Source organism: Drosophila albomicans, chromosome 2L (assembly GCF_009650485.2).
Source record: "Drosophila albomicans strain 15112-1751.03 chromosome 2L, ASM965048v2, whole genome shotgun sequence".
NCBI lineage: Eukaryota > Metazoa > Arthropoda > Insecta > Diptera > Drosophilidae > Drosophila > Drosophila albomicans.
In genome coordinates, this window is record NC_047628.2 from 24,526,809 (window position 1) to 24,553,755 (window position 26,947).

The following is a 26,947-nucleotide window of genomic DNA, read 5'->3' on the forward strand; positions in this document are numbered from 1 at the left end:
AAACTGCAAGTGTTTGTGGCTCGCCTGAGATGTGCGGGCCAGCGTCGAGTGCTGAAGCGTTAGCTCCTAACCCAGTCCCATATAAATAACTAATTTCAATATAAAATCCAGCGACACTCGAACGAAGTTCTCAATGCGTATCATTGTCTTCCGCCAACCCTCTCTCTCTCTCTCTCTCTCTCTCTCGCTCTCTTGCGCTCTTTGTCTCGTGCTTTCATATGTTGCTTTCAATTTGTGTTTCAATCAAGTGCATTGAAAGGGGGCTGATTGAACGATCTCGCTCTTTCAACTAGTCTTTGTCTCGCTCTCTCTCTCTCTCACTCTCTCAGGCCAAGTCTCGTTGTGTCGCTTGGATTCGTTCGGTTTGTTATTGGTTCGTTTTGTCGCTGCGATTTCTCGACTTGTGGCGCATTTTCGTGTTCAGTTTTGATTCAGTTCGCTTTCAGTTTGTCAACGCGTCGCATGCTTGCTCCTCAGTTCCAAAAACAGCAAACATAAAGCGTTTCGTGTGTTTTCGAATTTGTTACTGAATACTACGCAAAATTTGCATATGAAATCAGTGTAAAGTGGCTGTGTGAAAGCATAAACGAAGTAAATCGAAAGGAGAAACAACAGCAGAAAGCAAAACTAAGCAAAAGCAGTGGAATCAAGTTGCATCGCTTTGCCCTCGTCTAAGCAGATAAACAACAAGTTGTTAACCCCTTTTGGCCATGTCGCCCACTGCCAACTGTGTCCTATTGCTGGGGTTGTTCGTCCTGGCCATTAATTTGAATGCAGGTGGGTTTTTTTTTATATTTGTTGCCGAGATGCTGTGCGTGCATTTGCATGAAAGTGCTCGCTAATTAAGTGTGTGCGTGTGTGTGTGTGTGTGTGAAGCAGCCACTCAATGAATGTGCCCCCAAGTTAAAATGAGTTCACTGAACCACAGCAGCCAGCTAAAAGGAATTTAAGAGAGAATGAATTGTAGGTTTAGCAGCCGCAAAAGTTTAAAGCAGCATTAAATCACACAAATAGAAAATCAATTATAAATATTGATAATCAGCAATTCCTCGTTGACCTCAATTGATAAGCCGCAGCTGGCATTCATTGTCTCGCATTAGGAGTGCACAAAACAGCCTCCAACGAGGCGTATACTTAACATTGTCAGAAGTGCCTGCAACACAGATTATTGCATCGTTTATTATTATGATGTTTCTTTTGTTATTATTTATGCACCCGTCCGCTCCTGTATTTATTTATATAACAGCACACTGACACCCTCCGCGTGTCTGTGTGAAAATATTTTCATGACCTTAAAAAATTCGAGAAATTTGCATGTACATAAATAGCACATTACTTACATATATAGATGATACATGTGTGCAGTGCACACAGAAATGTTGTGTGCCATATTGTGCTGACAAGCTGAAGATACAAGCAACAGACAACAAGCAGCCTGAACTACAATAGAAAAGTGTTGCTAGTTTTTAAATTGATGGGAACTACATTTAATTGAATTGAAACTGTTAACAGGCTGGCAAATAAAATGAGACTGTCCAGCCAAGTTGTCAGCAGCATTTGAATGAACGGGGGAATCTACAACAGACTGGATATCTTTCTCTATTTCTTCGTGGGCAGCTAAGGAAGTGCACTGAGAAAAATGAACAACAAACTGGGTTAGCATAAATGCATGTCTCAAGGTAGTATGTTACTTGAAACTTTGTTTTGTGCTCAGAATTTGTGTTGTGAAAGAAATAGAAATAAATGTAGGTTAAAAGTATTTTGGGAATTATCAAAATGAATAAAAAACATATTTTTGTATTCCTTTATTCGCAACTTATATAAATGGAAAAAAAACATATTTTTGTATTTCTTTATTCGTAACTTTTATAATTTAAAAGTATATAAAAAAAAGTATTTTCTTAATTCCATTCGAATGTCAGAGATAAGTTCTTGTGCACAAAAAATATAGCCAAAGCAACTGAAAGGCTAATAAACAAACATAATTTTCTTTAAGGTATGTGAAGTTTTTTTCTATTTCATAGTCAGTGAGTCTTATCCGCTGTCATCTCACTTTTTTTTGGTGTAACTTCTCCTCGACAGTCCCATGAAGACAGTTGATGTCGTCATATCTTTTTACTGACAGTTCATGTTGGTTTCAGACTTTTTTTCTGGGAGTGTGCAATTGCCCCTGCCACTGCCTTTTGCCCCCACCCCGGAGCGGAATGTCAGCCGAATTTTTTTCTGTGGCTTGTGTCCACTGACAAGTTGGCACACGCACCTCAATGAAATGCTGCTGAAACACTGTCAGCAAAAAACAGTTTGACATACATTTCATGTGAAGTTTTCGTGCTTGCAACTAACATAATTGTTTTTACTATGTCGCACCCACTTCCGAAATAAAGTTAAAACAAATGAGATATAGTTTTTTTTTTTGCTCGAGATTATTTATCTTTATAGAGGGCATAACACTTAAAGCGCTGATGATCTCAAGCTGTAATCTGACATTACAGTGTTTACATAAACAAAAATTCATAATTAATTAGAGGGCAAGGCTGTAATTCAGTTTTACTAATTGCTATTTCATATAGTCATGCATGTCTGACAAGTTTCTAGTGCAATTTACTTGAGATACAATCGAAGCAATCATTGTAATGCTCTAGGCAACCTTTTGATCATCATTCTCCCCTTTACACACCCAAAATGCCCAAAAGCATGACAAACTGTCATCATATTACGACAACTCAACTGTGTCTGTGTCATTAAATAATTTTGCAGCAATTCAATGGAATTTTCTATTTTCCTTGTTTTGTGGGTGCGAAACTCGTTTCAATGATGATAAACGATGCCAAAGCAGCTTCTCCATTTGCCATTTGCTATATAATGTGGCTCTAATTATATGCAAGTATTTAGGCCAGATATGAGTCGCGTTTAAGCCAAGTTGAACGAACTCTGCAATGCAACTAGACTTTCCAGTCTTTCCCTCCACGTTTAGGGCCAAGCACAAACACGCATTCACACTCGTAAGTTGTCGATTTTATGGCTAAGATATGGTGCGGCAAGTCGTCGTCGTCGACTTTGGGGAGTTGCCAACGCTGCTCTGATAATCAACACATTTTTTACAGCTTTTAAGCGCCACCGCCAACTTCAAACTGCAATCGCAACTTTGACTGCAAGTAAATCCCAACTGAGCTAATGCTGAAATTGCATGTGAACTTTGCCACATGTGTGTGTTCAAATTGTATCAACATATGTGTGTGTGTGTGTGTGTGGGAAACTCAGACCCAAGTTTGCGGCTTATTGTTGGGGACTCTTTCATTGGCAGTCATATCAAGTCATAGGGCTGATTTCAACGGCCATTCAACCTGTGTAATAACATGGGCGTACTACAGCAAAAAAATGAAAAGAAAAGTCAGGGGAAATTGCTTGAAAGTCACCATAATTTTGTGGCTGTATCTTAATTTGAGTTGCTTGTCGCTTTGCCATGTTATCGACAGTGCAAATTGTATCTAAATGGTTTCGAGTGTATGCAAATTGGTTTCCTAGAAATTTCAAGTAAAGTCAAGTATTTCTGTGTTGATTGTTTTGTTATAATTGAAATACATTCCTAAGTGATTAAGTTAAAAGCTGCTAAGGAAAATGAGAAATAGCTTATAGAACATTTGGACTTGTTTTGTAATGATTATTACAGTTGAAATAGTTCAAATTTGGGTAAAATAAACAGTAAAGAATGAGTATGCCCGACTGTGAGACACTTTCTACACATTTTGAATAGAAGCAAAACAGTGTGGTATTAAAATAATATACTGCAATAATACAAAAATATATATATTTGGTATATTGATATAGCACTACATTCAAAATATACCATAGAGTGCAAAATATACCAGATTGTTAGGCAAAGCAGCTAAGGAAAATGAAGAATAGCTTATAGAACGTTTGTACTTGTATTGTAATGATTATTATAGTCGAAATATGTAACTTAAATTATATAACTTTGACTTCTTATATAACTAATATTCATCTACAAATTATCCGATAGCAACCACATCTTCAACCATCGGAAAGACTAAAGTAATTTATAATGTAATACCTATACAAATTGTTTATTTGTAGTTATTTCATCTCAATCCAATTATATGATTCTTTATGGCATTAAAAAAATTAAAAAAGGGTTTGTGACTCTTTGAGTATTATTTCATTTATTAATTTTATTATTTGTAACAGCTTATTATTTATAACATTGGCATTATTTAAGCAAATTGATTGTTTCTTATGAATAAGTTTGATTTCGTTCCTTTTAAACTAATAAGGTTGAAATTCACTTTTCCCATTTATGTAAATAATTCATAATTAATGTCTAGTATATTATTCAATCATTGTTGTCCAAATGCAATATACAGCTGCGAATATCTATTGATATTCACTCAATTGCTCAAAGTACTTAGTTACGCACAAAGCTCTGCGTTTTTTTGTGTTTGTAACCATTTTTGGGTCGCTGTGTTTTTGGAGCTGCCAAAACATTTGGCATAAACGCGCGCACAATATCAATTTTCATGTTGCATACAATTACAGTCATTACCATTAGTAAACTGCCACTGCCACTGCGCAGTGCGTACACTCCACAAAAATACTACATAAACAATTTTGGCCAAGCATCTGACAATTCCGACTGTCAATTAATTTCAATATATTGTAAATGATAATAATTTCTAAAGTCGAACGGACGAATGAACGGCAAAAGTATCCATTGCATTGCCAATTTCATTGCAATATTCAAATGCTACAGCAAATTGTAATGTTTATGTTTGTTGTTTATGGCCAAATTCGGCTAAGAGCTGAAGACAACAAAATCAAAAAGAAAAACACGTTTCTTAGTTGGATTGTGAGGTTGGCACAGTTCGGTTTCAGTTTCAGAGGCCAGGCCTCTATTCCCCTTTAGCTGAGCTTATCTGAGCTTTCATTTAAACGCACCTCAAAAGTGTTGGTTAAGTGCATTTAACCTGAACGTTAGCGTTTGACGTTTAAATTGGTCACCAACTAAACGAGTTTTTTACTTCTCGACATCCGCTGTCTAAGCAAGAAAAAAAAGAGCGAAAAAAAACCCAATGCCAAGAACCTGTAGCTAAAGTCAAAGAGTATTTTGTTTGGCTTCCCCCCAAAAACAAATAAAATGTTTAATAATTATTTACACGCTCTTTGGTTAATCGTGCGCATAAACAACGCTCAAGCCGAAAGTTTTGACACTTTTATAAGGCCGTTTTCCCATCGACTGTCCCATAAATAACTCAGCGCAAAAGGCTCCCGTGTCTAATTAATTTCAACTGCATTCATTTTTCAAAAGCCACCGCCAGCGGGCAACAAATCTAACGGCCAACATCAACGCAGCAGGCATCTATTTGGCTTATGGCCCATTATTTATTTTCAACTGGCCACAAAATCATCGCTTGATTGCATTTGGCGAGCGAAAACTACTTACTTAGTTTATGATAAATCCAAACTGGGATACAATTTCAATGCAATTATATGATATATCATCACGGGGCCTCTCACAATTGGCATTTCAATTAGCATTTTGCTTTCGATTTGATTTGAATAAATGTTTCATCATCAACACTATTTACTTATAATTATATTCGTGTCACAGGCACGTGCTTTGAATAGTTTTTCAGTGGCTCACTTTGCAGTTAGTGCAAGTACAAGTATGCTAGGAATTTCTATTGGGTGCAGTTGTTAACTTGACTTAAAGAATCAGTTGAGTAAGGTATTTGTGTATTTGCATAAGAGCACAGCGTGAGGAAAGATTGTCGATTATTGTAACATGATAAATATGAAAGTATTTTAAAATGTTAATCAAAATGTACAATGAGTAAAGCGAGAAAATTATGTGTGTTAATAATGTTGTTGTACACAATTGTACAACACAACAGAAACAAGTAAGAATGATACAGTCGAGTGTGAGATACCCGCTAACCATCTTCTACAAAAATACTAAAAATATAGCACAAAAATAAGGGAATTTTAGCGACATTTTACATTGAGAATAGAGTACTAAACATTCCAGATTCTTAACCAAAGCTACTAAGACCCCATTTTCAGGAATAATAAATACCATTCATAGCGACTCAAGCCTCAATATAACCCTTGTTATTCAAAAGTTATTATACCATTTTACGCTATAGGTAACGAATATAAAAAATATAGACTATAATATTGAGAACATTTTCGAAGCACAATAAAGTGTTTTTTGTGCATATGTAAAATATATATATCGAAAATTTCAATATCGAAAATATTAAAATATTCATTTGTTAGTTGGGTAAGCGCTTCAACTGTTATTTACACAAATGTGAGTAAAGCGAGTGAATCGCTTAAAATTAATAGTTTAATACTTTACAGAATTCTTATAATTTATAATTCATTTCACATAAATTTAAAAAAAAAGAAAACTAAAATATTTTAATATAAAAATGCTTCGATGCAAACTGAAAATTTTAAGGAATTTAAATTATGTTGTAGTTTAATTTAAGCTTATTTAGTATAGCACTGGAAGTTAAAATAAATACAGTCATATGTAAAATATGTATCTATGGGCAAAAAGTAAGGTGAATTTGTTTGTAAAATGAAAAAATTTTATTTATTCTTCTAAATTAATTTCATCCTCTTCAAAGTAACTGATGAAAACTGTGAATATGTGTAAATAATAATAATTAATAAAAATTATGTAGGTATTCATCATATCTGTATAATGTATTATGCACAGATTATAACAATAATCAGTTCATTGTGTAGACATAATTAATGATGATGAATTGTCTGAATTGAACTGTCGATTATTAATAGTAAGCCATTGCAATTAGGAATTGTATTCGTTATTCGTTAAATAAAAAATAGTAATAAGAATATTAATAACATATATCTCTTTGTCTGCTTGCAGCTTCTGCCGTGCTACGTTGTTGGCGCTGCTCGACGGACGTGTCGAACGGCGAGTTCTGCAACGATCCCTTCCAGCCAGACACGATCTCGGAGCAGCAGCGCTACTGGAGCTATGTGAACTGCACTTATTCGGTGGGTGCCAAGTCGATGAATACGCGACCCGTGTGCAAGAAACTCGTGCAGGAAGGTGAGTGGCATGCCACAAGGTGGCAAACGATCTAACGGGGGCAGACAGCAGACACAATCAAAAACAATTATTTAGCTATAGACTCATTGGACTGTCATTGGCTATTGTTGTGCGACATGTGTGTTTAGTGTGTGTGTTTGGTGTGTGGTGTGTGTGTGGTGTGTTTGTGTTGTGCGAGACCCACCGGTGGTGGCTCACACCCGATGCTTGGTGGCGTGTTGTTGCCTGCCACAAAGCGTCAAACAAGATTGAGATTTATTGGCCTGACAATGTCGTCGGCAACAACAAGTGCGGCATACAAATCCATAGGGGCAATGGCAAAACAACAGCAACAACAACGACACAATTGCTCGCCACAGTCCGCGATCGCGTTGCAGCTGCTGGGCGTTGACTGGGGGCGTGGCAAGAAACTGCACACAAGTGGCGACACTTGGCCCAAGACAAGACTTGAAGCCAAAGTCGAAGCCAGTTGCATGTGCCGCTAATTTACGGCAAATTTATGTGGCGAGCACACACAAAATAAAATAAAACGAAACGAAACGAAATAAAATCAAATTGAGAGAGAGAAAACGCCAACACACATACACGGCGTATGAGTGATATTCGTGTTGCAGTCGTCGATCTTTCCTTCTCTTTTTTTTTGGTTTGTTTGGGTTTCTTTGCTTTTTATTGTTCAGCCTGCGGCTGTGGCAAATTGTACCGCTTGTTGGCATTTGCATTTGACAAGCAACAACAACAACAACAAACACAAAAGTTCACATCAGAATGCACAAGCTAAATGAAATTGAAAATTTTGCATGCTGACCAATTTGCCAAACGTTGCGTATCGCTGTATTTTGATCTGGATTGCAGTTGTAAATAGTCACTTTGCAGTCTCGCAACTTTTATTGTTGTGCAGAAGAGTTCTTTGTTGAAATTTATTTATTCATTTCAATAACAATATTTTACGACTGCGTGAGCTTATTCTGTGCCACAAATAGCACATAAAATAGGATTATTAAGTTGCTTTTGTAGCTGACAGAAAAACAATACAAAATGCATAAAAATGTCTGTTGAATTATCAGAAAATTTTAATTAAAATGTAAATTTATTTAATGCAGTTTTTATTTAATTTGTTGACAGTATTAATTACATTTAAAATCAGTTTTGTGATAATTTAAAATGTATAAATTGAACTTAATTATTTAAACTCTTTAACTTAAATTCAATTCAGAATATTTTATTAACATTATTTCACGACTTCTTGCGCTTATTTGTATGTAAAAAAAAGAACATAAGATAGTATTATTAAGTAGCTTTTGTGGCTGACAGAAATACAACACAAAATGCATAAAAACGTCTGTTTAATAATAATAAAAATATAAATTTATTTAAAGCAGTTTATATTAAATTTGTTGACATTATTATCCTTGTTTCTGCTTTATTCCTTATTTGAAAAGTGTCAGTTGAATCATCAGAAAATATTAACAAATATTTCAGTTAAATGAATATAAATTAAAATAGAGATATATAACTTAAAATATACAAAATTGAATTTAAATTGTAATAGTATAACATAGTTTGAATTCAAACATTTTAAATTATTTTATTGACAGCATTATTGTTAAACCTAACTTAAATATTAATCCTTACTAATGGAAAAAAATATAAATTACTTTATTAGCATTTATGTTTGTTTTTCATTATGAATCCTTGTTTGTGCTAAATTTATAGTTATGAATATTCAAATTTATTCTCTGATATTGTTTCTCTGTATTTCCTACTGCGTTCCAAATTTATTTCATTTATTCCGAAATAAACTGTAATTTACACATAATCTTATCAAATGACATGAATTCAAGTGCCGGCTTTTGCTTGTTGTTGTTATCGTTGTTGTTGTTGTTCTCTATTTCGATAGCATTTAGCTAATTTCTTATGGCCAATTAATGAACACCATTAAATTTTTGCAATCAAGCGTCTACAAATTGGCGCTGCGAATATTTGCAAAGATTTGCGGCTGGCAATTAAAATTGCAATTGCAACTGCAAATCTCAAACTCGAACTGAGACTCAGACTGAGACTGAGAGTGAGACTGAGAGTGAGTCTCCAAATGAGCAGCTAGATGCGAACAGAAATAATGCGCCGAATAAATGCAGCCTAGAGAAACAAAACTAACAACAACAACAAAAATATAAATTAATTAAGTTGTTGCACAGCGTGAAGCGCTCAATTACGACAGAGATGAGGAGGGGGCAAGATGGAGGTAGAGATAGAGGCAAATGTCTGAGAAAAAATGCAACTAGGCGATGCTGCAGTTGTTGTTGTTGCTGCTCAATTTATATGCCGTTAAATTAATTGCTTATGAAGTTTGGGCCGACGACTGGCTGAGTTTTTGGCAAATGTCAAATTAAAAATGTATTCCATAATTCCATAAAACCAACAGTCAAGCCAAGCAATTAGCTATCAGTGTGTGCATGTGAGTCTCTCTCTCTCTCTCTCTCTGTCTGTGCGTTAAATTTTAGTTGTCACTGTGCGTCACTGTGCAAATATTTTGCAACTTGTTGCTGAATTTTGGCCAACCGAAAAGTTGCCGTCGATTTTTTGCCTATTTTTGGCCAATTGCGTTGACTTTTTTTCTCTGTGCGTGCTGCGTTGTTGCTGCTGTTGTTTTTGTTGTTGTGATTATTGCTGTTGTTTGGCGTTTTTAGTCGTAGACTTTTTTTCTTCGCCTGTCGTTGTTGCTCTTTCGATTTTGTTACTGTGAAAAATGTTGCCAAACACATTGCGATCAATAAATAATTAAATTAATTAAAATTTAAATTTATGACACAATGCTGCATTTCCAACTTGGTTTTGTTGCTACGCCGCACGGCGCACGCGGCGTATGCGCAATTTTCTTGTCGTTTCTCGTTGTTTGCAATTTCCTTTTGGCTGCGAACTGCATTCTGTGTGCCTTGTTTGATGCCGCGGCCGTGATAAGGCGACAATTGTCAACAATTTTATTAGCGAGCTTCGTCTCTCCTCCTCTCTCTCTCTCGCTTCATCTCGCTTGCACTTGGAGGCAACCGCAGCTTCTTGGAGCCAAGCACAAAAATGGTCAACGCGCACCTTTTTTGAGCAGCTTTTAAAGTTTTATTTCATTTTATTTCTGTTTATTGCGATTTATTTTTGCTTGATTTCTGTTTTATTTCGTCTCTTGATTTTTTATATGTTGTTTTGTTCTGCACACACACACACACACACACATACACACATACTATCTTAGTTACACACGCAATGAGAAAACGCAATTTGTTGTGGATTTTTTCTGGTTTTCATTTGCCGTTTGCCTGATTGCAAATTGTCTCGTTTTACTGATTCTTGCGTTCGGTTTTGGCAGTGTTTGTTGCCCCAGCCAGCTCTCGACATAGTCTCAAGCCTCATTTTCTGTTGCGTTTTTGTTCAACGGGTTGGCCAGTCCACTCCAAGCCGGGCCTAGCCTGACCAGGCAAACGATCGCTCAGGTTGCAAATTGCAATCGTTGTGGCGCAGAGCGAGCCTTGAACCCATTTCTGCTTACACAAATCTATATTAAACTATTTGATTTTCTGTTTGCTTAATCAGGCAGCAGTTTGTAGACAATTTAAGGGACAACAATAAACCATAATTTATAGGCATTAGCTTGTAGTGCTTAAGTACAAAGAATTAAAAAATATTGTTGGGCTATAGAGTTTTTCCCATAGTTATTAGAAGCAAATGAGACTCCACGAATTTCACTTGAAATACATATGATTTATATTGTTCAAAAGTATAATATTGCTGTTAATGGCAACTTAAGTTCTAAATGCTAGTTACGACTTTACTATGTCTTCACATTTACGTTGTCTGAATGCTGAACGAAACAAATTCATTTTCATAATATTGAGAATAATTTCCAAACATTGAAATGATTTCATTCAAAAGTTATGTTATTTTACTAGCATTAAGATATTACTCTTTGAATGTAGTGACGCTTTGAAAGAGTAAACTTAAAAGTAGATTTGTTCTTTACTTAGAGTAGTTTATCTTTATATGGTACTTGATTATACTCTTCTTAAGATGAATCAATTATTATAAAAATAAGGTACCTGAACGAAACGTAACATGTAACATGCAGAAGGAGTCATCTCCGATATATATATAGTATTCTTGATCAGCGTCAACAATCGAGATGTTATAGCCATGTCCGTATGAACACCTTTCTGTATGGCAAAAAACTCCTAATTCAATCGGGTCTTCTTTGCTTTGGCTGACAATCTGGTATATTTTGTACTCTATGTATATGGTATATTTTGTACTCTATGGTATATTTTGAATGTATTATAAGATCCAGATATCACATATATACATATATAGCCTTCGGCACTTTTTAGTATTTTTGTGGTATGTTTTAGTATTATTGTAGCTTGTTTTAGTATTTTATGGCATATGTTTAGTATATTTTCAGAATATCGCTTTATTGAAAATGTGTATCTCAAGCGAGTATCTCACAGGCGAGCACAGTGTAGTATATTTTGGTATATTTTTACTCTATGGTATATTTTGAATATAGTACAAAATGGAGATATCACATACATATAAACTTCGGCACTCTTTAGTATTTTTGGGGTATGTTTTAGTATTATTGTAGGATGTTTTAGTATTCTGTGGCATATTTTTAGTATATTTTTAGAATATCGTTTTTTTGAAATGAGACCTTGACTGTAGTTTTCTTACTTGTTTATTGTTATTCGTATATAACCGATGCTTGAAGACGAAACAACTTTAATATAGAAGTTATTATATTTTTCTGGTTATCAATTAAATACATTATGCTGGAAATTTCTTAGTAGTCAGAAGTAAGATTAATTTGTAACTTTTGGAACAGACAAATCAAATAAAATGCAGAAACACAAAATGATCTAAGACAGTCATTATCATTATTTATTTGTGGTTTAGCTTATTATTTTCCATCCATCAACTGCATAGTTTTCCTGTTGCACCTTGCCATCAAGTTAATGTTATTTTTAGGCTGTTTGAATTGCATCAGCTGTAGTTAGCTCACGACACGACTATTTGGCTATTTGGCTGCTGGCCATTAGCCAGCATGTGATCGACGATTTGGACGACATTTGAAATGACATTTTTGAGATAGACACGCCGCAAAAGCGCCTCGAAAACTAAAACCAGCACAAACCAGAAGAAACAACAACACAAAATACATATGTACATATGTATTTAGAAAAATGCCCACGCAGACAAACAGACTTGACCACATAAATTACATTTAATGTGCAGCAATTTTTGCCCTCTCTTAATTAAAATCGTTTCGAGCAAAAATATATTTCAACTTTATTTTGGCATTAATTCCACTTTTATTTTGTTGCAGTCTATGGCAAGCGGGTGATTGCACGTTCCTGCTTCTACGAGGACATGGATGATCCGGCCGACAAGTGCGCCATGGACACGACCTCATCCTACACGAAGACCGTTTATTGCCGCACGTGCACCACGGATGGTTGCAACTCGTCTGGCGGTTTAACGGCAATGTTGGGATTGCTGTTGTTGCCGCTGCTCGCCGCACTGAGGCAGCTCTTATGCAAATGAGCAGCTGAGCGGGGATGGAGGAGGAGACTGCACTTAATTGCATGAATGCAAAATGAACTTCAAGTCCTTCGAGCTAAAATCAAAACAAAAACAAAACAAAACACACAACAATTAAATCAATTGCAATATTTTCTAATTTCATCTAGTTAAGTCTTGTTCTTCTAACTTATTTCTATTGAAATTTTTGCAAATTGATAGTCAAAACTAAGCACAAAGCCACTCACAATTCGTAAGATATCACAAATCCAGAGAATGGAATGTTATGTATCTGTAGCGCATCAAAGGTTTCCATTCTGCCGGCAAACAGATTTAAATACATATGCACACACACACAGACGCACAAATTGGTTATCATATTTCGTAATTGCATAATGAACACACAGTCACACATACACTTACATTCAGATGTATATGGATATTCGCATATACTTTGTAATATTGTAATACTTATTGTAACTCTAATTAAAAAACAAAAAAAAAAAAACACTTTTTTATGGTGTCTTACAAATAAATTGATTAGAATGTACGAAAATGCCTCGACTGTATTTATTTACTAATTGGGAATATATTTAAATCTATTTTTATACCCGTTACCAATAGGGGAGAAGGGTAGCATAACTTTGTGCCTTCAGGATATGTATGTAATAGGCAGAAGGAGAACTTGATCAAATATGAAAAACTGAGTGAAAACGGCGCATTAGGTTCTATTAATTCAATTCATTTTATTTTATAGTCTTTATGTTTTTTTTTTCGTATTATATGTTATGTACTATTATCCTTTCATTGTAATCATTTACATCACATATATTGTGATATAAATCTGATGATGGATAAGAAAGTCAACTTAACTATAAAAGAAACCAGTAATTATTTTTCAATTAAATAACATAAAATAATAAAAATAAATGTTATTTTATAATAAATAAAACTTTATTTATTGTATATATTATAAATTTAATGAATTTTGAGTTATTCACTATCTTTGCAACGTACAATTTTTTTTATACCAAAAAATGTCAAAAATCCATTAATTTCTTCTTCACATTGCCGGTTTGGTAATTTTTCCGGTATAGTGAAAGAACTCTGTGGCCCGTGCGAATTCACAGCATCTGAGAATAAACATTTAGTAATTCAGTAGATTAATCGAATGTTATAATAATAATAATAATAGGTTAATACTTACTGTAGCAAAACACAGCCAAAAGGCAGGTGAAGATCAGGAACACAACTGTGGATGTTTTCATTGCTCGTTCGTTTTAAAAAAATATTTTGATTATGAAATGCTCTTGAGAGCTTATAAGCTCAAATTTTCAAGTAGCTGCAATGTGGTTTCATTTATTTGTATTTTGTTTATATGTATATTCCTGATCAATGTCAACAGTCCAGACGATATATCCATATGAAACACTGGTTCACTGAAACTATAAAAGAGATTTTAGATTTTATCGACAGCACTTCTTCTTGTGGTTTGTTTGTTTGTCTGCTGCTTTAGATGACAATCTGGCTTATTTTGTACGCGATTTTAAATATAATAGTATATTGATATACGAAAAAACATATATGTAAATTAGGTATATTTTTTTAGAATAATACAGCACTGTTTTTCTTTTATTGAAAATGGGTAGCAAGTATCTCATAGTTGAGCACTCTCGACTGTAGTTTTCGTAATTGTTAGTTATTGAAAAAAGTACGCACTGTCTTAGTACTTTTTGCTATAGAATTTAGAATTATATTCTACATAGGTATTAAATTCCTTTGCAAAAATCTCTACCTCCCACTTATTCTCTTCTTCACTTCAGCAATCTTTTTATGTAGATAATTAGTTTGTCTGTGTTTTGCAACTGATTTCGTCTTTTGATATTCACCGTTCAAGTCCAAGTTCCTTGCCTTAATTTGTTTAATTTCAAAAGCAAATCAACAGTAATTGTCTCACATCATTGCGCTTGACATTGCGATTGTAAAAAACTGCGCACCACAAAAAAAAAAAAAACAGAATGAAATAAAAGATAGAAGATCAGTAAAAGCGAGTGGAATTGAATGCAATGTCGACTCATCATCCATGTGAATTCAGAACGGAAATGAGTTTTGCTCTCAGAGTTGGTAAATTAATTGCCGACCACGCAAAAGATTTCAATGTCAGCATTGACATTTGACCCGAGTCAATTATGTTTGCATATCTTTAATGCAGTCGAGCAGTGGGAGTTTTGGGTAACGCCCTATGGCGTGATTATGCGATTATGTTACATTAAAAACGCATAAAAATAAAAACAACCATAAATAAAGATTGTCACAAGCACGACAGCTGAATGCAAAAAAACGAAAAATCTATATTTAAATGCACATACATAATAAATGGTTGACTAACGTTTACGCTAAACGAAAAGATTGAGTTAATAAGTATAGCTTTTAAATTGAAACAACTTGTGTATACCCTATTAAACAGTGTAATGATTACAGGGTAGCCAAAATGGGTGGCAACTGTGCAACGAAAACGTTTTGGCCATTTAAACTTGTCGCACGGCTCGCGTTTGATTTGTTTTCTAAAAACTACACGCACTCAATGTATTTTGTTTTATTTTATCTTATGTTTTTTTGTTGTTGTTGTTGTATTTTATGACGTGCCTAGCGAAAATGTCGTACAGTTTATGCAATAAAACTGGCCATTTATCATGGAGGGAGCATTTGAAAATATTGTTAATCGACATTGTTCAGCTGCGTTGGCTTTGGCTTTAGCTTCGGCTTCGGCTGTGGCTGCAAATGTTACGCATACGCCCCGATGGCCCCAGGCTGGCTGTCAATAGTCTAAGTCGCTAGACCGCCGCCACATTCAAGTTTATGATGTGATTTGACTTTTTATTGAGCTTGCGCTTACGCTTTGACTTCAACTTAACCCCATAATCTGTTTGCCGTTGCCGTTGTCGTTGCCGTTGCCGTGTGCATTACGATTTGGCTGCAAGTCGACTCGACTCGACTCAGACCCGGTTCGCCAATCAACTCCAAGTTGCGTCGATGGCGTCGCTCTCGATCGCTGTGCGATCGCTGTGTTTGGCGTTTGGTGTGTGTGCGTGCCACAGCAACTCGCATTTTTCACGCTTTGTCAAGAGTTTTTTTTTTTTTTTGATTTTTTGTTTTTTTTGGTAGCAGGAGGAGTCAACAGCAAGCTGCAGCTACTGCCATCTAATGCTTCAGCTTAATGTCAAGATTTGCATATGAAATCATATATCTGTTTGCTCGTGTCAGCGCCTCGACTGCCAATTGCGGTCAGAGAGTTGCCAAATTTGGCTAAATACACCGCACAGCTCGCAGCCAATCCGTTGGCCAAATTATGTGCGTGTCGCCTATTCATGAATCATTAACTGATGAGTTGATTCAGTTGATTCATTTGCTTTAACCAAATATTGCCTTTGGTTCATTTGCAAAAGTTACAAACGTACTGACAACAGCGCCATCTCTTGTGCGCTTTTGTAAGCTGCTAAATAAAGCGCGGCAAGCTTTCCCCTTTTGTAACTTGACTCGCTTTGCGCTGCAGATAGTTTTGCAGAGTACAGAATACATTTGTATCTTGCAATTGCTTTAGTATCTTATAGATACATTTGTATCTTTTTATTATTGTTGAATGACTTTTTAAGTTTTTACATATACTTTAATGAACTTTGAACTGCTTTTCTTTTTAATTTATTGAATCAATCTACATTTTTGGCACACTACGTTAAAAAATAACCGAAATTTTTAATTTAAAAGATGAAATTATTATTTTTGTTTTACATCAAAGGTCGTTCATAATTGTAAGTAAATATGCAAGCACTTTTGCACTTCAAGAATTAACTGATTCACTTAACGCAAGCCGAGAGCTTTGCATAAAAGCTTCAGCAATTGCCTTAGCAAAGTTTTACACCACACTTAGGGTGACCATCCTGAGCAATAGAGAGGCTATTTAAAAGATAAATAATATTTATGTTGCTTCTCAAAACGTTTTTACTTTTTTAAAATTTGTTAAATCATACAATTGCTTATACTGCAATTGTACCAATTCATAATTTAAGCTATACTTTATTTCAATTGAAATGTTTTTGTTCGTTATCAAACAGATAATTCACATTAGCCATGGCGACGTCATCAGTCGAACAGCAGCAGAACCATATAGTATAGTAGTAGTAGAATTCTACAATCGAGTAAATCAGTGTTTCAATTGAGAGTCGCCAGCAGTAGCAGCATGGGGCATCCCCAGGAAACGTCATCAGCACTCAGAGACGACGCTGCTGCTGTCGCCGTCTCCGTCGCAGTCGCTGTCAGCGTCGACGCTCGACTGAGCTGTGGCTGTGTGGCAGCAGAGCCTGCGGCTGGCTGGGCAGCACAGTCGTTACTCGGACGAGCAACCGTTTGCATCGCGCGCACTCTTAAGCACACACACACATATTAAACAATCAAGGAGTTCCCCCAACTGACAGATTGAGAGCACCCTACAAAAGGATACACAAGGAATTCAACAAGCCCGATTTTTTTGTTTGACTTGTTTACCGGAAAACCGGCGCCATTGTGTCGCCCCTGTAGAGCATCCAACCGAAGCATTCCCTAGAATTCCCTAGAAATCCCGAACTAATTATGACAGCATCCATGAAGTACATCATCGCTGGCTTCTGCCTCTTATCAACCGTACGCAATATACGAGGTGAGTTCACAATCTCCGCAGATCTTGCACGTGTCATTCGAAATGCATTCGTAAACAGACAAAAACTAAAAATTATTTTGGTTCATATTTGTAAATGAAGTGCCATTTGGGACTGTAACTACATCTGCCCCGGCAAGGTCGACACAATTTGGCCATTTGTGTGTTGTTCTTAAATCAAAAACGAATAAGTGCGAGAGTGAAAAACTCAGGTGCGATCATGAAATGTGTTTATATATTTCACTATTTTCTTTTAGGTGAAATTTTTACGATTTTGTTTGCGGTGTTTATAAAAATTTGTAGCATTCTTAAAAATAGCACCATAACATTGTAAAAAGCTAAACAATTGATTTCCATAACTCAACTGGACGAAATCAACTCAGATGATTTCACGTCTAAGTATGGAAATATATCTTGCTGACTTTTTGCCATTTATTTCCAGCCATTTAACGACTCTCTGAATGTCATAAACAAAGTGAAATTGAATGATTGATACAAGAATATCAATCATTTTCCATCTACTCGTTGCGTTTAATCAACCTTTCCTCTAAAAATTGTTTGGAATTTTGCCGAGATTTCCTAGAATTTAATAGCATTTTGTTGAGTAGAAAATTGATTTCAGCACACCGATTTTAAGGGCTTGGCCAGGTTCGGTTTTCTGACTTTTCTGGCTATCGCTCACGCAAGCAATTTATAGGTCAATGCTCAGAAAATTCGCGCAGTTTTTCGCCCATAAAAATGTATGTGTCAAATTGTTTTGGCAGCTTAGGCAATTTGCAGGTTGTTCGATGATTGGCAACGCAAACACATACTCTCGTATATATTTCACATTTCTCTGTGTATTTTGGAATATCTTTCTTCGCTTTTATTTATTTTAAAAATATTCGAAGCCTGTTGGCGTTATTACACACACAAACGAATGAGAAATATTCGAAAACGATTCACTGTAAAACACATTTCAATGCATCTATAAAAATCAACCTTCGACTTAATTAGCATCGACGTTAATTGCCATCGAATTATGTTGTTAATTGTAATGGATTTTAATTGAGTTAGTTTCGCTGAATAGAGAATTGAATAAACCTGTGTGTCCTGTTGCACAGCCTTTTGTGTGGACTCCTCCACAATTATCTAATTGGCTTGCATTCAATCAGAGGCATGTCGAGGACCCCGCTGCGCAGTCAGCAGTCTGGACCTGTGCGCATGTCAAACTGGCGCCACAACGTCGTCTGCTCCAGTTTCCAGCAGCGACCGAGCATCTATCTCAGTATCTCAACTGTACACGATTCCCAACCCCTCTGTGTAAACTGTGTCAGAGACCTCGATAAAGATACAAGGACCAAAAACTGGGATGCGAGGGCTCGAATTCCTTGGCATGAATTGCGTAATTCGTCGACGCTACTGATAATGAGCAGGCGTTGTTTATCTCCTTGTCTTCGACTGCGACTTGCGACTGGGAATGAGCTATCAAAACAGGATGCGCAGATTGAACACGCTTCACAGGATGCCACAAACACTTGCCTCCCCGCTTGCTACCCTCACACTTTTGCTACCCTCCGCTTTTGTCACACATTGTTACTTAATTGCGGGCGACAACACATTTCCGATGCGTATCAAATTATGTCTTGTTGTTGTTATTCATTATGCCTGACAGTTTCGGTTTCTAATTTTTTCTTTAGTGGTGGTGTGAGGCGTGAGTGTGGAAGCCTTTTTCGGTATAGTGTTGCAATTTTAAACTTTAATTTTAAGGGTTGAAAAGCAAGCTACCAAATTTGCATACAGATACAGATAAAAAAAGAATTTCCTGTGCACTTAAATTTCAAAGGCAATTATGCAGAAAAAAATTAAAGTATAAGCATATTCGATTACTATATAAAAAATATGTAGTGTTCTTTATACTTTCTATATACTTTTTGTTATTCTTATACTCTTTGCATTCAGTGCATTTTAAGTAGCAATTATTTGCACCAACTATGCCACCCAATACTGAGCCTTATTGCCTGTGCGTGAGTGTGACGATAACAAAACAGTTGAGACGCCGCGACCTTGACTTCTCCGCAAAATTGTGGTATATACAATCAATTACTCACACTCACCTCTATAAAGAAGCAGCTAGTGTAGAAGAGTGAGAGAGAGAGTGAGACTCTTTAACTCCTTGCCGTGGCTTCTGGCAAATTACCTGCAATTTCACGTCAGTCTACAGGAAGCTTGAAAACTAGAACGGACAAGGCTGAAATTCAAAAGAAGAAGAAGGCGTGGGCGCTGAACAGGGCTAAATCGCAATAACAAGAACAGACAGGCACAACAACTACACAAGTAGTATATAGTGAGAACAACCACTGAACTAGAAAGCAAAAATACAACCAGCCATCGCCTCGTCTTCAGGGTTGACAGGCGAAGGACAAACTCTCGACACAACAGAAAATTGCAGCAAGCAGCTCGAATTCTAATTCATAATAGCGTAATTTAATATGAACGTACTTGCCGTTTTGCTGAAATATGAAATGCAAATGTTGTCAGCGTCAATATTTGGCACCTCAAACCTCTAAAGATACCTCGAGGGATTGTTTTGCCTGGTCAGCACCCGAAACGCGTGTTCAAGGTCTAATTCCCTATTCCCTCTCCTTTTTGTTGTCCAACTGGCATGTTTACTTTAGATTTATGGTAAGTTGGCTGTTGAATATGTAAGCAAATGTTTTCCCCCTTACTTGATCCCTTTGGCAACCTTTACATCATGTTGTTTTTTGTTGTGGACATGCGAAATACTTTCAAGGCCTTGCGGAAAAACCATCTTGATCTTGACATTCTGCAGTGTTTGAGTCTTCTCCCCTCAAGCTAATCACGCATACTCGCAATAGTGCTTATCTGAGTTTGGTCAAAACACACACGCAAACTAAATGTTTGTGTGCTATTTCGTTATGACCCAGCAGGTGGTTCCTGGGGACGAGTCGAGCAGCCAACTAATGCCTGATCTCCTCCCCTCAAAAGAATAATACTAAGTAGCTGCATTAAATATTCATTTTATGCGAATCAGTTCTATAAATACGTGATTCTTTTTCGTCAGACTCTCTCGGTCAATGTCTGACGCGGCGTCAATGTTTACCAAATTCAATAAGAATCGAAGAAAAAACAAATTATAAAGAAAGCATAAATAAACAAAACAGCTGGATAAAAAATTTACCACTATGAGAAATCTAAATCAATCTGTGAGCAATTTGTTGAGTGATTAGCTGGCAAATCAATTTTTGTGCATTTTTGGCACTTTCAATGTATACTTTCACAATAAATACTTTATAATTGTAAAACAACATTGATTGATGATCCATACGTCAATGTTTACTGTGGAATTATATATTTATAATTTTATTGCTGCCTTTCACACATGTGGTCCATTCTAATATTTGCAATAAAATTTAGAAAATGCCGTGAGCAATGTTTGGAATTTAAAAACCATTTTTAAAGAATATCCGCAAACATGCTTCAAATGTTTAATGTTGTTAATGATCAACTTTAATAGAATATTTATGCAAAAAAGAATTTTTATGGTTATTTCACGAGCTTGCCACAAGAAAGAATAATTTATTTGCAAGTCATTAGCGCTTAACTATGCCATTCAATAGTTGACTGAATTACGACACGCGTTCACTACAATTTCAATTACAATACTATAACGTTGCGTATACGTAATAAAAAATACTCAATGACGGCGCCGCTTGGACTGGCTACGCATAATTCAGCGTCTTCCGCTCAGACTGTGTCTCTGTCTGGAGCAGCTGCTGCTCTCAATGAAACCGGGGGTTGAACTCTCTATATTTTGGGGGTGTCCTTTAGTTGTTTTTGGCAAGTGAACGATGATGTCAACAGCGAAAACTTTGTGAAATTCTGTCGCCATTTTTAGCTTGTAGTATGCTGACAAACTTGGCTTGTGAATGAGCAAAATGTATCGAGCGTAATCTCAATAGAGGTCAGAGCGTACCATAAAGGTCACAAGCAAACTAATCGAATTGTCTTCCATAGGAGAGGAAAGGAAGCCTTTGCAGTGCTGGCACTGCAGCTCGGAGACCGCTGGAGCCGAGGACTTCTGTGATGTAACCTTCCAGGAGGACAATATACCCCAAGAGCTGATCAAGGAGCGCAACATCAATTTGCTGCGCACTTGCAACAGCAGCATCAACTCCGATCACGAGCGTCCTGTTTGCCGCAAAACAGTCGAGGAAAGTAAGTAGTAAAATGGAAAACCGGTTAATTGCAAAACCATTAACATTGAAATTCGATCTATTGCAGGTAATGGCAAGGTGATCACCAAGCGATACTGTTACTACACCAACAAAGCGGATCCCTTGTATCTCTGCAACATGACCAGCCCCGACAAGAATGTGCGCCGAATATTCTGCGAAGATTGCCTCGAAGATAGTTGCAATGGAGCTGGCTCCTTGGTCAGCTTTCTCAGTGCTCTTCTGTTGCCGCTCTTGGCTGTGGCCAACTAAGTGAGAGTCGCAGGGAGACAATTCTATCTCAATTTCGGTTCGAACGTGATATTTTATTTAGCCTCCCCCTCAAGTGCTTAGCCCGCTGCGGATATAACAGATGTATTTTAAATAGTTTAGTTGTAGTTTGTACTTATTCGTATTATATATTTATGTTAGGCTCTTGGTTAATGTTCTATAATTATCATATAGTTGAATTTTACACGAATTACATGATTTGCTTAACACGGCTTACGGCGGCATTTTAACTAATCATTTTAACTTAGTAAATGAATAGATGAGAATTACATAAACCACATAAATAAATTACAATTAATCGAATGCTTTACGAAGCAAAACTATATATTATTAACTACCATAAACAAACGAAGCACCGCTCTAATAATTCAATATATGAAATTGTCAAAGAAACTACAAGAGAAATATTTTTAATGTTTAAGCCAGACACCAATGTAATTAACACAGTTGCATTCAACACACAAACACACACCGAATAAAGTTCACAATACAAATGACAACTGGAGTTACTTATGGGTGAATAAGAACTAACATCAGTATGGGTGATTTATTGAATACTAACTATCAGCTGTTGACATGATTTGGCTGCCATTGGAGTCCCCTATAGCGACAGCAAACTAATCCAGCAGTAATCCAATTAGGCGACCTACTTTATTTGCCACTGACCCATTCAAATATCCTGCACCTGTCACCGCGTTTGTCCTGCCAATCTCTGTGCCCAATCTGTGACAGCGTGACAGTTGACACAGTCATCCAATAAATCTTTGTTGACACTATCTAATTAAATCTATGCAAATGGCGAGTGCAGTTCATCCCATTCTTAACTGTTAGGCCCCCTGTGTGGAATCAGCTGTCGCCTCATTTGATTTAAAACTAGATACTCGTCTATACTCTTTAATCGACACTTCTTTAAATCATTTCGCTTCGTGTTAAAGAAACTGTTTTAAGGCTTCCCAAATTCGAAACCTTAAGCAATTGAAATGCATAATTTTGTGACGTCTTGTCCATGTCCGAAGCCATGTTTTTGGTTATTCCACTAATTCACTAACACCTAATCCAATTTAGCGACAAGTGAATAATCTATGGGTTTTCCGTTGACCTAATTCCATATTTGTCCTGCACGTTTGGGTTTTTCACCCCCTCTAACTCAAACAAAAAAGCAATTGTCGCCCAGTGTGGCATTAATTTAATCAGAGTGAAACTTTAAGCCTGATTTGTGTCAACCCATTCAATGGCACATCCCCTAAAGTTCGATCATAGAAACTGCCTGCGTACAAATATCGCATGCGAGAAAAAAATAACTCCAAAATATGTTGCCTACTTTTAGGAGGCGGTATAAAATTTAATTTTGTTTCAACTCTATGTTGTTCTTATGAATTTGCAGTACTCAAGCAACTAAAGCATTTTGCACATTAAAGACGAATTGTCTGTAAATAAAATTAACACTTTTTGACAATTGCAAGTTAATGAGTTTGTTGCTCAGATTATCGAGCTTAATGATTGGACTAAAGTCATTTGGCAGCTTAATAAAAACTTAATCACATTTAAAGACTCTTAAGTCTCATTTATTATATTTTATTCGGAATGTACTATGTAACTTTAGTGTGATCAACAGCAGTTTTCTCGCAGTGATTGGAAAACTCGCTTTAAAACTACATTTGAAAACACACAGCGAATTGAAAAGCAAAACAAAGCAGCAAAGAAACCGGTTTGGAAATTGCTCAACATAGCGTCTTATTTATGTTTTGCCTATGTAATGATTATATATATAAGTCTTCCACTCAAAACAAATAAATTGTTTGGAGCAGGCAGCGCTGCGGCAGCGCAGTCAACGCAGCAGCGCTCATGGAACTGAGTGATACGAGAAACAGGGGATGGTGTATGGTGAATTGTGGAAACGCCAGACGTCTGAACCGTTCAACCAAATTGTGAACTTTTCAGACGTGCAGCAGACATCGCCAACGGAGGTTGAGATTCGTGCATATTTCGAGTACTCGAAAAACTAAAGAAAACTTTGATAAATCACACACACATACAACACTTATTTTTGTTGTACATTGAAAATGGTGTCCGCCGTGAAATGCAGTTTGGCCGTGGCCGTTATGCTAAGCTTGGCCTGTTCGGGTGTGTAAACTAGTCGATTCACTTCACTTTACATGCAGCAGATGCAGTGATTGTTTTGCAATGTGAAACGTGTTTTTCTTTGTGTAATCATATTTTGTAATTTTTAGCCTATGCACTTAGGTGCTACCAATGCGAGTCGCTGACTTCACCCAAGTGCGGCTTGAAATTTGAGGCTGATGATAGCATGCTAGTTGATTGCTCGAGAATTGGACCTCCGCGTTATCTGCAGAATTTCTTCCCCGCACGTAACGCCACCGGCTGCATGAAGAAGACTCTGGAGAGTGGTAAGTAATAGCGAAATCAGCGAAACAATTAACAGCATCAAAGCGCCCATTAAATGCGGATTTAATGTGCGTGCAAACGCGTATCGCTTTATGCTTCGCTCCTCTATCTCTCTCTCTGTCTCTCTCTATGGTTGTGATGTCATTTTATGTACATGTAACACACATACATATATTCTTTTGCGCAGTTGCTGGATTATATTTAGGTATTTTTTTTTGTTGTCGGTGATATTTGTCATATTTTTTTTGTATTCTGCTGAGTTCGTGTAATTTCGTATATTTTGGAGATTAGAAATAATAGTGACGTGATTGTATTTCAGTTTTGTATACAAAAAATTTTAATTTGCATTTATAAGTTTTTTTTAATGATTCAAATTAGCTTGGGAACGAGTTGCGAATGAACACTTTGAATACACACAAATAGATTTGTAATCTGTCATAACAAAACTGCGACTTATCTAAGGTCATAAAGGCATAGAGTTAATCATTTCAGGCACAATAAATACTCTCCAGTTGCCAGTTCGCTTGACTTCATCAGCTAAATGGCAATTACAAAAACCTGTTGACTTAAGAATTTTTAGCACGCCTCACAGATTGTAACGAATTGTTCATAGTAAACAATGACGCAGATAAAATTGCACAAACAGTTCGCATTGTTAACACTACCAGATGACAAATAATGAACACATTTGTTTTGCAGTCAAAAACTATGAAAAACAAAGTGAAAGTTTTCCTATTGATAACATAATTCAAATTTGGTCACTTGCATTTCCATTTCCAGTTGTGGGTCATCCGCAGATCGTGCGCACCTGTTACTTTGGCGATATCTACAATAATCAGGGCAGCTGCCAGTCGGATCCATCGCTGCCCTTCGTTAAGCAACTGGGATGCGAAGTCTGCACCGGTAATGAGTGCAATGGATCCTCATCTCTGGCACCTCTGGCTGGTGCCATTCTGCTGTTCTTTGGCGTGGCCCGCATCTTGGCCTAGAGATCTCTTCAGTCTATGTATTGTAATTGGTCGTAGTTCTTATTCTTTTCGGTTGTACTATATTTATGCATTTCTTCCCGCATTTCTTAAGTGCATTTGATTTGATCTGCCTCTCATAGTTATGAAACATTTTCGTTTAAATTTGTGCCTACTTCAAATGCAATTGAATCAAATTATAAGTATTTAAAAATCGCTCATTCTTCATTTACATCGCTATCTTCTTAAATCAAATAAATGAAAAATATATAAAATGATATCAAAGTGGTTTTATTTTTGTGAAAAACAAACATAATTTGTGCTCAACAGTTACTTGTTTTATTTGCCACAAGAATTTATGTATTAAGTCTTACTATTACAAACAAATATAAATTTTATTTTTATAGTATTTCTTAGATTTCTTTTTACATTTGTGCTTCAGTTCTTTATAAATATTATTCATATATTTAGCCCTTCAATATCACAGTTTATGAGTAAATTAGCGTAGCGTTTATGAAGTGTATCAATTATATAGTAAATAATGAATGATGACTGTAATCATTAAACAGACCACACTCACATTTTACTGCCAGCTTGAGATTTCTATAGTATATTGAAACACATGTGAAATGATTAAATACTTAGGTGTGTTCGTAGTTGACAAGTACTTAAAGTTTATATACAAAACTTAGCTCATAAGCTATGTGACTCATTTGTCGATTGCTGCTCTAGACTGAAAGTAATACCTGAGAAATTTAAATTAGCATGAATAACAAATTTTTGAGACTGGGAAAGGTCAAGCTCAATCCGATGACCCTTCTCAAAAAAAAAAGGGGCACTCGCCCTCATGCTTACAATATGTGCGTGGGTTGAGACGATTCTTGAATGTGCGCCTGCATTGTTAATTATGTTTAATTGAGTTAAATTTCAAACCAAGTCGAATCTGAATTTACAAAGTGTTAAACACATACATGTATTTCACTGCACACATTGATAAGGTCAAGAAACTGCAGCAATCAGGGAGGTGCGGGGAAGTTTCGTCCAGTTTCCGTAGTTGCAACGGCTGTTCAATTAACCCACACTCATTTGGCATAATTTGAGAAATTAACCAATTGAAGAACATAGTAAATTATGAAAGAAAAGCATTCGATGCGATCGCTTGGGAAAAGCCACTTAAAGGCCCTAAGTGAACTTACAAATTTGGTTAATGAATAATTAAAATTATAAGCTGTTTCAAAAGCATAAATACTAATAATACTAATTTAATAACTATTGATTATAAATTCAATAACTTCTCTATTGTGCTTCAGTATTAGATAGATCACTTGACACCTGTTTGATACAATTCTTCCTATACATGCAATTCCTGAGTAAATATTTACCTCTAGTAATAGTAAATTGTAAAAAATACAAAAACAAACAAGTAAGAAAGCTACAGTCGAGTGTACAAAAACAAACAAGTGAGAAAGCTACAGTCGAGTGTACTCCACTGTGAGATACCCGCTACCCATTTTGAATAAACGAAATATACTTTGCGGTATTTTTCTCAAAATATACCGAATATACTACAAAAATACTAAAAATATACCAAATGGTATATTTGGTATATCGATATAGTACCGCATTCAAAATATACCATAGACGGCACAATATAACAGATTGTCAGCCAAAGCAAGTAAGACCCCTAGTAAGAAGGCGTTTTTGCTCATACAAAAGTATT

At 36.1% G+C, this 26,947-nt stretch overlaps 3 protein-coding genes across 3 annotated transcripts; all 3 read left to right on the forward strand.

The window, feature by feature from the left end:
* Positions 1–430: 430 nt before the first annotated feature.
* On the forward strand, positions 431–13,019 carry LOC117565165 (uncharacterized). Its single transcript, XM_034244150.2, has 3 exons — positions 431–777; positions 6,917–7,102; positions 12,468–13,019. Exons 1-3 carry the CDS (start codon positions 711–713, stop codon positions 12,683–12,685), a joined length of 471 nt encoding a protein of 156 aa, XP_034100041.1. The 5' UTR covers positions 431–710; the 3' UTR covers positions 12,686–13,019.
* Positions 13,020–17,016: 3,997 nt separating this feature from the next.
* On the forward strand, positions 17,017–22,344 carry LOC117565549 (uncharacterized). The gene is made up of 3 exons (XM_034244713.2): positions 17,017–17,354; positions 21,369–21,569; positions 21,636–22,344. Exons 1-3 carry the CDS (start codon positions 17,288–17,290, stop codon positions 21,836–21,838), a joined length of 471 nt encoding a protein of 156 aa, XP_034100604.1. The 5' UTR covers positions 17,017–17,287; the 3' UTR covers positions 21,839–22,344.
* A 1,442-nt stretch (positions 22,345–23,786) lies between these two features.
* LOC117565442 (uncharacterized) lies at positions 23,787–25,512 on the forward strand. The gene is made up of 3 exons (XM_034244533.2): positions 23,787–23,980; positions 24,088–24,264; positions 25,043–25,512. The coding sequence occupies exons 1-3, from the start codon at positions 23,920–23,922 to the stop codon at positions 25,249–25,251; spliced, it is 447 nt and encodes a 148-aa protein (XP_034100424.1). The 5' UTR covers positions 23,787–23,919; the 3' UTR covers positions 25,252–25,512.
* Positions 25,513–26,947: the final 1,435 nt, after the last annotated feature.